The sequence below is a fragment of the Sebastes umbrosus genome, chromosome 15 (genome assembly GCF_015220745.1).
Source record: "Sebastes umbrosus isolate fSebUmb1 chromosome 15, fSebUmb1.pri, whole genome shotgun sequence".
Classification (NCBI taxonomy): Eukaryota; Metazoa; Chordata; class Actinopteri; order Perciformes; family Sebastidae; genus Sebastes; species Sebastes umbrosus.
The window spans coordinates 15,493,919-15,507,366 of NC_051283.1; the positions used below are offsets into that span (position 1 = coordinate 15,493,919).

At 39.7% G+C, this 13,448-nt stretch overlaps 1 protein-coding gene across 2 annotated transcripts in view; it reads right to left on the reverse strand.

The window, feature by feature from the left end:
• Window positions 1-13,448, reverse strand: part of vps50 (VPS50 EARP/GARPII complex subunit) — a 124,551-nt gene that overhangs the window by 5,068 nt on the left and 106,035 nt on the right. For both annotated transcript variants that reach the window (XM_037794526.1, XM_037794525.1), the window contains 3 exons: window positions 9,414-9,510; window positions 8,476-8,634; window positions 2,478-2,599 (listed from right to left, as the gene is read on the reverse strand). In XM_037794526.1, coding sequence (XP_037650454.1) covers window positions 2,478-2,599; window positions 8,476-8,634; window positions 9,414-9,510 — 378 coding nt within the window. The remainder of the gene's footprint in view (window positions 1-2,477; window positions 2,600-8,475; window positions 8,635-9,413; window positions 9,511-13,448) is intronic.

Genomic DNA, 13,448 nt, shown 5'->3' on the forward strand with positions numbered 1-13,448 from the left:
CTCTCTCTCTCTTTCTCTCTCTCTCTTTTTTCTTGTCAGGCCTGCCAGATTGTTTGAGCTTCGGCTCAGAATGCTAACAGAGCCATTTTTGCGAGTCTGCAGGGAGACTATCGCTGGACAGAGAAATTGAATAACAGGCTGAGCGAGTCGGAGTACAAACAAACAAATATGACCGCTCCGCCTTGGCGTGCCAGCGCAGTGGGAGATGTGTTTGGAGGGGAGTGTACTGGGGGAGACCAGGCAGACGGCAGAAGTCTGCGAAAAAGCAGCTTAAATTTGCAGAGCATCGCAGTCGTAATGGGCCATTTGTTTCACTGGCAAGGGGTTTAAAAAGTCCTCTTACGCAATGGGAAGAAAAGTGCTCAGCAAATGTGTCGGGAGGTAAACATGTTCCCTTTTCTCAGTGGGTGAGGGAAAGCCTTCCGCTGATGCTAATGTCCAATGTTCTCTCTCCTTCTTTGCAAGCACTAAACCACTTAACAAGCATTTGTTTTGAACCTAAACCATTTTCTTTGCCTGTCATTACAAACCCCGCATACACTTTCCCCGTAACCTGAACAAATTAGCAACTCCGAATGACTTTGGCTTCAACATGAGCCAATTTCTTCTTCCCAATAAAATGCGTGTAACCTCATGATAATTGTTAGCTGTAGGCGACTCGCTTCGTCACCATTCAGCCGGGATGACTCAGTGTTACTGCGCATCCAGTCAGAGGGGAGTTTATCACACCTTCAGTCTAAAAAGCTACTTCACACATTCACTCAACACACACACTCACTCAGCGGGGATGCAGGTGCTGAAGATAAACACACTCTGACGTTCTGTCACCTGTCACAACTCGTATGTCTCGCTTACAACTGAGAAAGTGGTGAAATGCATTACAAGGGATGTGTCAAGAGCTTTTCGCGGTTTGTGTGAGTGGTCTGTGTCATGCGATTCCCCCGATGGAGAGATGTCTGACTGGCACAGAGGGATGCCAGCACGAAATTGAGAAGGAGGAGGCGACGGGAATTTTAAAAGTGGTTTTCTTTGGGGGATTGCTCCAAAGGAACCTGGCAACAGAGTCTCCAGGTTTCTAATGTACTTTAGGTTAATTTCCCCTGGTCTTCACGGTGCTTAACAACACACTTTGGAAATACTTTTTTTAATTTATGATGCGCAGATGTTCAAACCGAGGGATAAACAAAGAAAGACTTAAATCATCATTATCTCTGAAGGCTTTCCTGTAAAGATGCAATGGATTAGAGTGGTGGGGCTTCAAATCACTGGGATGCAACGACTCACAAATGCTGCATATACGAGCTCAGGGACTCGACTGTAACCTGAGAGGAAAGACACCTTTTCAAGCAAAAAAAAAATTGTCATAACAAGATATGACAATGGACTTAAATTTCCCCATGGTTGTAAAAAATAAAACCACTATCAGATGGGTCTGTGCTGTATTTAGCATGGTGACATTACTGTTCTGAATTATTCATAATGCTAACATGCGGACTGAGCAATCTTCATGTTTTGTGCACATTTCTTTACTCCCTGCAGCGCCGTATCCATCCAACTTGAATAGCACCGAATTGCTTCTTGAATAGCCGCTGAGGTTTCCTAAATAAATATTTAATGCACCTTACTGCTGACTGAAGCTTTTACTATACTGACAAACTATCAATACTTGTTCTATTCAATGGATTTAAAATGCTGACTTTCTAATTTATTTGTATTATATGTATGAATAACTGAGATTATTCAGGTGCTGCTATCTAACTTCCACAAAGCACCACAATTAAAAGACATTTGGGCAGGAAGACGGTAAAGTGCCTTCACAGCATGAAGGATGTTTACAGAACATTTGACCTTTTGGAGCTTATGCTCTTTAAATTTGTTTGGATAGATGACAGCAGTCCTGCTCAAACTATATGAGCATGTTTTTTGTAGATATAGAGAGATTGATGTTACTTGTCTGTGAAAGCCTGACGTAACAAAAATCAACCAAGGGCAAACTGCACTTTTGCTTTTACTCTTCAAGTGCTCTTAGCGGGAATAAATAGAAATCTAAAAAGTGTACAGAGAAGTCCATCATGCTCAGGTGAAGTTACAGGAACTGCAGTCAGACTCGTCTCAACTCCCTCTGCCTCGAAATGCTCTTAATGGGTCATTTTGACAGTTTATAAAGGCTCTATCCGATCACTGAGCTGCTTGTGAGTCTATTGTCTTTTTATCAAATATTGAATATTGATGCACATATGGATCTTTATCAAAGCTTAATTTCTTTTGGGATAAATAAAATTCAGAGTACATGGCTGTGTCACACTGCTTTTTTTTTGAGTCACTGTTTCACCCAAGGAAAACATTACGCATGATAAAACGGTATTTTTCTACAGAAGTTTAACAATAATTCATAGTGACAAAAATGACGCCAGAATGACGCCAGACTGAACAAACATCCCTCGGTGCTGAAGAGGTGTTTTATAACTTTTTCTTACCCTTCTACCAGAGTCCTGTTGGCCAGGCGGATGCAGTGCTCCCACAGGACGTTGGACACAGGCAGCGGGATGCGCACATGTCTGGAAACGTCCTCCAGTCGCTTGTTAAATTGCTCAAACTCCTGGGAAGATAGAGGAGAAAAGCACAGGTGAACACAAGAGGTAAAAGAAATAATGATGTTCAAGAGGCGGATTTCTTTATATAATCACGAGCTGCAACGATTAATCGATTAGTTGTCAACTATTAAGTTAATTAAACCTTTTTGATAATGGATTAATTTAACGGTTTCAGTCATTTTTAAGTAAAAAAAAGTAAAAATTCTCTGATTACAGCTTCTTCAATGTGAATATTTTCTGGTTTCTTACTCTTCTATGACAGTAAACTCAATATCTTTGATAAAACAAAACAAAAAAAAGACATTTGAGGAAGTGATCTTCGGCTTTTTCACTATTTTCTAACATTTTATAGACCAAACAACTAATCGATTCATCAAGAAAATAATTGACAGATTAATCGACAATGAAAATAATCATTAGTGCCAGCCCTAAATCGGACACATTAAACCTGTTTTATAAAGACATATCCATAATATCTAAAGCTAAAAACATGTTACTATACTAAACTAACACAAACTTATATTAAACGAACACAAACGTATGTACTATATAAGACATTTATAAAGGAAACAAGCCACAATACAACTTGGAAGACAAACTTAAGTGTTCTCGAACAACTATATCTATGTATTTCTTTCCTCTGACTCTCTCTCAGCTACTCCGTGTTCCTGGATGACATCCAACACCAGCTCCCCCAAAACCAACTTGGAGAAGCTGAACAATGTTATAAAACCACCTCAAGCTGTGCAATTCACAATTATTTACAGTCTGCAAAGAATAAACTGCATTAGGGGGTTTGTATCAATCTCTTTTAAATAAATAAAGCCAATCTTTATACATTTTACATACAGTGCACACTCTAAATCGCTGTATAAATACATAAAATCAATCAAGGCTAAATCATCTTTTTCCCAGCCTACAGTATGTCTATGTTATTTAATTGCACCACAACTCTACTTTAACTAAGCTGCTTTAATGATTTTACCGTCTGGACTGATGAACACAACATCCTGAAGTACTGAGCAGACGTGGGCAGGAAGTATGAATCCACCAAGCCACAAATCATGCGGTAAAACAAATCATCTGTGCGCTGCTGAATACTGTATTCAGGTTTGGAAACGTCCCAACTGGACTCATTCATTTACTTTTTGATGTGCCTGCCAGCTCTTACAGTCAGCCCTTAGTCGGCCTTTGGGCTCTGTTAATTTAGATCTTCTACTACACACTTGAGATTACATTTGAGACGTGTAGTTACATCTCCTCAGCACGTATCTCAAAACAGTACACCAGTCAATAGGGCTGTGTATTGGCAAGAATCTGGTGATATGATACGTATCATGATACAGGGGTATATTTAATATATTGTTTACACTATAAGCAAGGTGATATATTGCGATTTCTTTCAAATCTAAATTTAGGAAAACTGTCATAGTATAAAGACGCACCATGTGTATAAAATAGGAGTAGAAAAAAAAAAAGTCTACTATAGCTAGAGTCCCAGCTTTCCAGTGATACCCAATTTATGCAATTCTAAGACTGTTTAGGGACCCCAGTATGCACAGGTGCAGGAGAAAATAACGCTTCACAGAGACATGCTATTATGACATGGTTGGTACCAATGGATTCCTTTGATTTTTCTAGTTTAACTGTAGCTTTAAAACTGAGCCCACTACAACCTACGAAATACAGAATAGATTAAAAATCAATACAGCATCCCAAAGCATAATATCAAGATACTCATGTGTATCGATATTTTCTTACACCAGTCACGAGGGCGTTGTTACAACTGGCCTCCAAATGTTCTTTCTTTTATGTTGTTGTTCTTTGTAACTTTATTTGTGGCCTTTTTATTCCTTTGTTTGATAGTGTTAGTGGAAGGAGACAGTGTGGAAAGACAGTATAGGGGCACGGCATGCAGCAGAAAGTCCAGCCAGCCGGGAATCAAACCGGGGACTCGCTGCTCAGGGCATTTGCGCCCTAACCACTCAGCTATCGGGTCGAACCCTCTCTTTCATGTTTTAACACAAAGAAAAAAGAGGAAACATCTCAGAGGACGGTGCGGGCTGCAGGACACGAAGATGTACTACACAGTTTTGGTCACAAGTGGCCCGCGGCTACATGTGCCATGTTTTGATGCTTCTTGTTTGTAGCCGTAAACCCTCCACACAGGGAGAGGTTTCAGCTAACACTTGCTGTGTACTCACTGCACCCTGAAATGCTCAATTATGGATGATATTATACAATTAGGATATTTTGTTGCCTTTTTTACAGGGAACAAATTGCAGTCCATAAGGACTGTACATAAATATGATGGAAGTCTGAGGTTTCCTAGTGTTGCGTTTTGCAAATATACGTCCGCCAACTTTAATTCAAGCTGCGTCGCGTTAAAAAATGAAGCTGAACTCTACGGCATGCACAACCGCCATTAATTTCGCAGCCGAGAACCGAAATGTTATTCATTCACAAACAAGTCTCACAATAGTTTCTGACTTAAGCAGTTTGTCAATGAAGTCATTCTGAGGCTGCTACGTTTCCTTGCCACTTTATATGCAAATCAATGCCATTGTTGAATGCCAGTGATCAACCTGAATTCATGAATAAAATATTCTCCTGTGTGCAGTACAACAAAATGTAGCACACTCTGTTCAATCAATGCACATAACGCAATCCATATGCATTATGAGTGTCTGACAAGTTAGCAGAGGGAGCTATTAGTTCCTGATGAGGAAAAGTACATGCTTGATGTGATACGTACCATGTCAGTCCATCAGTGGGACCATTTTGACACGGTTGGGCATTTAAACTAGGCCAGCGAGAAGGAGATTTTCCCCTCAGGCAATTTAGCTCATAAGCTGAGTTAGTGAGAATTAACTGCAGAGCTGCCCGAAGCCAGACGAACATCTATGAGCCATTCAGGAATCCAAAAAGTGAGTTTGAGCAGATAACTTTAAACTGTGACTACAGACTGTGTGTATATATTAGGGCTGTCAATCGATTAAAACTACTAATTGCAATCACACATTTTTTTTCTATCTGTTCAAAATGTACCTTAAAGGGAGATTTGTCAAGTATTTAATACTCTTATCAACATGGGAGTGGACAAATATGATTGCTTTATGCAAACGTATGTATATATTTATTATTGGAAATCAATTAACAACACAAAACAATGACAAATATTGTCCAGAAACCCTCACAGGTACTGCAATTAGCATAAAAAATATGCTCAAATCATAACATGGCAAACTGCAGCCCAACAGGCAACAACAGCTGTCAGTGTGCTGACTTGACTATGACTTGCCCCAAACTGCATGTGATTATCATAAAGTGGGCATGTCTGTAAAGGGGAGACTCGTGGGTACCCATAGAACCCATTTTCATTCACATATCTTGAGGTCAGAGGTCAAGGGACCCCTTTGAAAATGGACATGCCAGTTTTTTCCTCGTCAAAGTTCTGCACAAGTTCTGAGCGTTGTTTAACCTCCTTCCTGACAAGCTAGTATGACATGGTTGGTACCAATGGATTCTTAAGGTTTATATAGTTTCATATGATACCAGTATCTTCTAGCTGTTAAACTGAGCCCACAACAATCTCAGAGTGATCAATTGCATTAACGCGTTAAAGAAATTAGTGGCGCTAAAACAAATTTGAGTTAACGCATTATTATCGCGTTAACTTTGACAGCCCTAGTATATATTTATTTATCTATTTCAAGAAAAATTTGTGTTTTAAACTGTGATTTAATCAACAGCTCTTTAAGAAATGCTGATGCATGTATGGGGATTTGTGTTGGACTGCTCAGGATTTCACACCACAGCGACCCCTTCACACCTTTCTGTCTCTGAACGTCAGAGGTGAGAAAACTAGCGCCGTGTGTCCTTCCACCCCATCATGTAAAATTTATAATGGGAAGTGGCCAGCTTGCATAAAGACACCCATTTAGTGGAAAACTTTCAATTCCAAAAAAATACGTCAGGGACCGGTGAGGTCTTTAGCAAAGCTGAAAACTTCAGGAGAGATCTGTATTCAACTCTCAGCAGCTCACCCACCCTGTACTAAATTATTTACCCCATCCCGAATAATTAATAGTAAAGGTCCCCGAATGAATTTAACCTCATGGGGGACAACAAGTAACTTCAGAGTTCTTGACTTTAAGCGGAATAACGAGTAATACTTTATGTAAATGACACGCATGTTAAAAGGATAAGCCCAGATTGTATTTCTCAAGTACAACAAAAACACTATGTGAGGAAAATCCCCGCTAGATAAAAGCAAATCTATTACAGCTGCCTTTTTTTGTGTTCTGCTTTTAGTTATTGTTATTGAAAGTGCCTGACACTGAGAAGGCCGCAGTAGACAGTTGGTATTTATTTGGGGAAAAAGAATAAACATTGGGATACTTCTGAACTTTTCCTGAATGTAATATACACTAGAACAGAAAAAAAGATTACAACAAGGATACCATTAGTCTTACTATCATCATTTAAATTCAGCTGACAAAGAGTGTTAGTGACATATATGATGCAACAATCTTAATAGGGAGATGTTTGCATATTATCTCTATGAAATATGATAAAAAAGCTGCTCCAATGAAGTCTCCATTCCTGTCTTTGAACAGAATCTTTATGCACAAATTGGGATTAAAAATGCACTGACTAATTTACATTTGACTTGAAAACTTTAAAGCTGTACTAATCAGTATCTTTATAATAAGAACGGATCAAACGACTACATGTATTCATAAAGGGGCATTGCACAGATAATTCTGAACGGACTCTGCAGTTCCCCTCAGCTTTACAAAGCCTTTTAGAGTTTTTCAGCTCATTGTTTTGGTTTTCCAGGAGGTAACTTTACTGTTTTGGTTCACTCTCACTGCTCTTATCAACCTCGTTTCCAGCAGCAGGCAGCTGTTTTCAGTGAAAAAGCTAAGCTAATTGACTGTACGCTACCTGTCGAGCACAAAACAGCAGACAAAGTTAGCGACTAGCTTGTAAACAAAGTGGAGCATTTAGCCACTAAAGATCCAGATATTTCCCTGTTGGTGGAGACCAAAAACAGAGCTAACAGAAGAGTTGATATTGGACTTATATCGGTTGGTTAGCCAAAAGCACATCCATCCATCATCAGTAACCGCTTATCCTATTCAGGGTCGCGGGGCGACTGGAGCCGATCCCAGCTGACAGCTGAGGGGTACACCCTGGACAGGTCGCCAGACTATCACAGGGCTGACACATAGAGATAGACAACCATTCACGCTCACATTCACACCTACGGGCAATTTAGAGTCAGGCAGAAGCACAACTCTAAATGAATGCTAATCTTGCTCCACGTCTGCTGGATGTGTAAATCAACCACTATTTGCTGACATGCTAGACATAAACATAGTAAAACATAATCATATTTCAGTGCTGTGTTCACAGCTTGTTCCACTGCCCTCAAGTGGCAAATAAAAAAAAATAAAAAAAATAATAGTGTGTGATTTATTCCATTCCCATAATTTTCAGAAGTAAACTACATCATAGCTAGGGCTGAGAGGGGGCTCTTAGTCGATTACACGACTAATTGGTGGTTTTGGTCTTAGTCGACTAAGATTTCTTCTGTCCTTTAATAATTTTTTTAGGCTTTTTTCATGCTGAATTACTTATTTCTAAGAAACTTATGAGCACATCTCTGGTGAGATTTAAAGTGGTGCTTTCGTGTGATTCTTTTTGGAGAAACTCAATTTAACAGATCTGTCGTTTAAATCAACTAATCGATCAGTCGACAAAATCATATGAGTGTTATTCGACTAAGAGTTTCTTTGGTTTGGAGGAGAGCCCTAATGATAGAAAATCACACGTTACCTCAACAGTCACCTACGCATTCCTTATGCAACATTACCTTTAACAGGACGTCCACGTATACATTATGCTGCGACATTATCTCCCTAATGTCCCATTTAACTCCGGCCATCAGGAGCAACATTTGTTCGTAGTCGATGGCCTTGGCCGCAACGATCCAGTATATTGGTTTCCTAAGTTCACTGGCTGTAGACACCGTCTGAGAGAAGGAAGGGGAGAATGCATGTATGTAAGTTACATTCAATATGGTTTTGAGTGTTATGTATACACAGTAAACACTTTACGAGGCAGACAAGAAGTCAAGGTCTCTTCAATTTCGCTTTGAACGTCATCAATTGCAAAATATTTCCAAGAGGGAAATCATAGAACATGACATTCATTTGATGTTTGGGGGAAAACAGACCTCATTGTGTACCTGAACGTTTCAAATGTCAAGTGGACAAAAAAAAAAAAAGCCTGGGAAAGAGCTCCCGGGGTGGTTAGGGTTGACAGACAATTTTCTCCTTTGTTGATCGAGAACAGCATTGAATGCTGGGTTGCAGTTACATGGTCATTCATCTCTACAGAGAAATAGGCTTTTAAAGAAAACAAACAGGCAGACGATGGCTACAAATAAAAGAGGGAATGCAACTGGAATGCTTTAGAGCACATCAAATAAGAGATACTACACATATGTTACAGCATGTTTTAATTAATGCGCAATGAGTTGAAAGATGCGTGTCTGATAGTATCGTAAGTATTAACCATCAGATTAAAATTGAAGAAAACTGTTTTTTACGCCATCCAAGCCTCAGAAGCCCGGCACACGACACGCTAGCAAAGTAATCATACATTGGTCATTAAATGATGAAATGATAATGAAAGGTTTGGTACCGTCGTAGTCAGATGTTTGGTACGATCTCACCTGCAGCTGACAGTGACGACGTGACTAACAGTTAGTGTAATTGCACAAACTTTAGAGAGCAGGTGTAAGTATACCTGGGAATAAAATTGCTGCAGGAAAGGCTTCTTGGCTGCAGGCATCATCGTGTCCAGGTGGGACTGGAGGGACTCAAACTGTTCGGCCAGAAACACACTGACGAAAAAACAGAGACAGACATTTAATTAGGCTCAGTGGGGGTATAATATGGTGTGAAAAATGTTCTGACAAAATGACAATGTGTTGTTATTGTAGTACTCAAGAGTGACGGATCAATCAACTAAAGCGGATATTACTGTTGATTGAATTTTGGTTTGAGGACCTGAATTGGAGCAACTGAGAATTAGAGACTGAACTTTAGACGTTACCTCTGTTAATTATATGATAATGTGAATAGATGAGAAATCCTAGAGACATTTCTGTACCTTCTGTGACCTCTGCTTGATGCTGACCTGTATCCAGATGTTGCACTAAAAGTCTTCTTTCAATATAATTACTTGTACTGTTCAAACAATTACACCATTCTCCACTGTTGCAGACATCTAATTTATCCCTTTTGATCATTACAGTTTAATGCAATAAATAATTAAGTTGAACAGACTCCGGTGTTGTTGCAACATAAATCATCCTCTAGTCTCTCAACTCTGCACTTTGTAAAAAACTACCTCTGATTTCCAGTCTCACCTCACAAGAAACCTCCAGTGCTGAGAAATGAAGCCAACACCACGTCGAATAGCCACTCGAGGCTCCAAAAGCGAGTCAATCCCCAATAGCTAATACATTTTTTTATTAGGGCTGTCAAAGTTAACGTGATAATAACGCATTAACGCAAATTCTTTTTAACACCGCTAATTTCTATAACGCATGAAAGCAACTTGCGATATTTAATTAACCTCTTAAAAATCTGATGGGCCGCCAATCTTTCAGAGGTTGTAGCAGACTCAGTTTTAAAGCTAGATAAATAACTACAGAAACTAAAGCTAAATAACGCTCTGAACTAAATTTTGACAAGGAAAAACTAAGATGGCCATTTTCAAAGGGGTCCCTTGACCTCTGACCTCAATATATATGAATGAAAATGGGTTCTATGGGCACCCACAAGTCTCCCTTTTACAGACATGCCCACTTTATGATAATCACATACAGTTTGGGGCAAGTCATAGTCAAGTCAGCACACTGACACACTGACAGCTGTTGTTGCCTGTTGGGCTGCAGTTTGCCATGTTATGATTTGAGCATATTTTTTATGCTGAATGCAGTACCTGTGAGGGTTTCTGGACAATATTTGTCATTATTTTGTGTTGTTAATTTATTTCCAATAATAAATATATACATACATTTGCATAAAGTAGCATATTTGCCCACTCCCGACAGGAGTATTAAATACTTGACAAATCTCCCTTTAAGGTACATTTTGAACAGATAAAAAATGCGCGATTAATTTGCGGTTAATCATCGCTAGTGTCACCCGGACCCGCCTCAGCTCCTCTGGCGATCCACCTCTTTGCCCAATTTTGGATTAGCCGGGAGTTAGGCTGTCGTCACTGCCAAGCCGGAGCCATCCACTTTGAGCTTCACAACAACTCTTCAGAAACCTACGTCCATATTTTAGACATTCTACACTCACAGGGCGAAGTATCATTTATGTCCAACTGGGAGCGGGTTTGAGTTCAGGATCAAGCCCGGAGTTTAACAAGTACAACTGCTGCGTAACAGCGCGGCTCACATACAGCAGGGATTTCTGTAGAGCTCCAGGTCAACAACAACACAAGTGATTGAACAGTGCAATTTAAGAGAAGAAAACAACTCAAACAAGGCGTGAGCCTCCACACACTGTGCTGCCCCTTAAACCCAATTCTGTTTTGAGCTCACTCAGCAACAAAGTGAACAATGATGTCATCCTCAGTGTCATACACGCCTGCCAGCGGGACTGAAAACCAGCCTGAACATCTATCTTCCTGTTCCTGAATCAGCTGATAAACAGCGACAGGATTTTTTCAAGTTTTTTATACAAATGAGAACATTTATGTTTATTTTGAATACTAAAAGGGTGGGATATATGATTAAAAACATGAGTAAAAGTTGTGGCGGAATCATTTACTTAAATAATTCTGGTGCGTAATCAGGAGCTCATTTTCTTTCTTCCATTTTTATAAAAAAAACATTTTCTGAGTTGTTCTCATCATATATAAATTCCCATCACATACTGTAGGGGTTTTCTATTCTTGCAGCAGAATATAACACATTTTGGATATATGGGGACTTAAAAACTAAGTCAGTATTTTTTCCTAAACAATCTTCTCCTTTTTAAAGGGTAACTTCGGTATTTTTCAACCTGGACCCTATTTTCCCATGTGTTTGTGTCTAAGTGACTAATGGGGACAACAATTTTTTAAATTGGTCCAGTATTGAGGGAGAAAGCTTTAACTGGCAGCTGCAAAACCAGCTGCGAGGGCAAGTGAGCAGCGTCAATATAACGTTATGTGCACTAAAAAGGATTGTTTTTGCCACTTGTCCACAATACAGCGTTTTGGAGAAGCGATACAGTATCGCAAAACATATTATCGGAATACTCATGTGTATCAAGATTTTCTTACACCCCTATGTCAGTTATAATAACAATCATGGAAAGCACTTTTAGGGGCCGTAAATGATAGTGCCAGCTTGCCCCAATAGCATATTGCAGCCCGTGAGCAGCTGCCATCTACAGCGCTCTCCCTCAATACTGGACCAATTTCAGAAATTGTTGTCCATGTTGAAAAACCAAAGTTACCATTTAACCGGGAAGGTTTTGTAAAAAATCGTTACAAGAAAAGCAAGAGCTGTAGGTAAAGTTTGCAATCACTGCATGGCAATAATTTATAAATCTCAGATCTGGCCACACTGACGCTTCATAAACAGACCATCTGTAAAGATGCTGCACAACATTGAATACTGTTAACACCAAACACAAGTCTTTATATTAAAAGCAATAATTAATGAGGGCTGTCTGGTTAACGCTAAATCTGAAAGCACTACATTAAATTAAACACAGCCAGCACCCCCATAAATAAGCATTTGCTCTTTTCATGGTGCAGAGAAAATCACATTAAGGTTAGCTGGAACAGCTTGTGTTTACCTCGGCAACACGGTGCAGTCTGGGTAAGAAAAAACACACCCTGTACTTCACACTTATCTCATCACGCTTGCATAAATACGACACCTGAACAACAGCTAGAAGGGAGAGGAGCACCTTACAGAGCTCTTATCTTTAATTTCTGCTCAGAGTTTCGTCCGTGGTTTGAAATGGCATATGCTTAAGACGTCAGCGGTGCTCACAAGACACACTAAGGTTAGCCTTTTTCTAATAACACCTTTTCAGACAGGAAAAAAACTTTCCATGCAGTTCTGCCCAGAATAAGTCTGACTCCCTTCTACCCAGGGGATCTTTTCCTTTCAAACTTTACCCAAGAAAGAAATATCTTCACCTCTGCACTTTACTTTCATTATTCTTCCGAGCTTGTTGGCTGCCTCCGATACATGAAAAACTTTGTGCGAATGAGTGTAAGCCTATTCAGCATTTCTGCAGCGGTGTCATCTGGGCGCTTGGTTTACAGACTTTCATTATAAAGCACTTGTACACTGCAGACTTCTCAGAGTCCAAGAGCTGTCCCACTGACAATAGCTTAACCTAATTATGTATGAGGGCGAAAAATAAAGAGGGAGAATGAATAACTGCATAGGCGGAGAAAGAGGGAGAAAAATAAATTTGTAAGTGAGGCACTGATTGCAAGACAAATAGCAAATTATAGGGAGAACGCTAAGAATTCTAATTAGGGGTAAACAAGTCTCTCTGTCGCTCTTTCTATTTCAATCATCTTTTTTTTTTTCCTTTTCAATTTAACACGCTTTAAAGACACACAAACACACACTGCAGGTAGAGCAAATCTTTGATGTCCGGGCTTTGTAACACTGCCTAATGAAATTATTAGCACCTTGAGGCGAGGCAGTGAGCGAGAATCAGCCTCTTTAACTTGATACGAGATGAACATGTCAGTTTACATCACACTGCCAGGACACACAGGTGATCAAAACAAACACTGCTGTCTTAATCT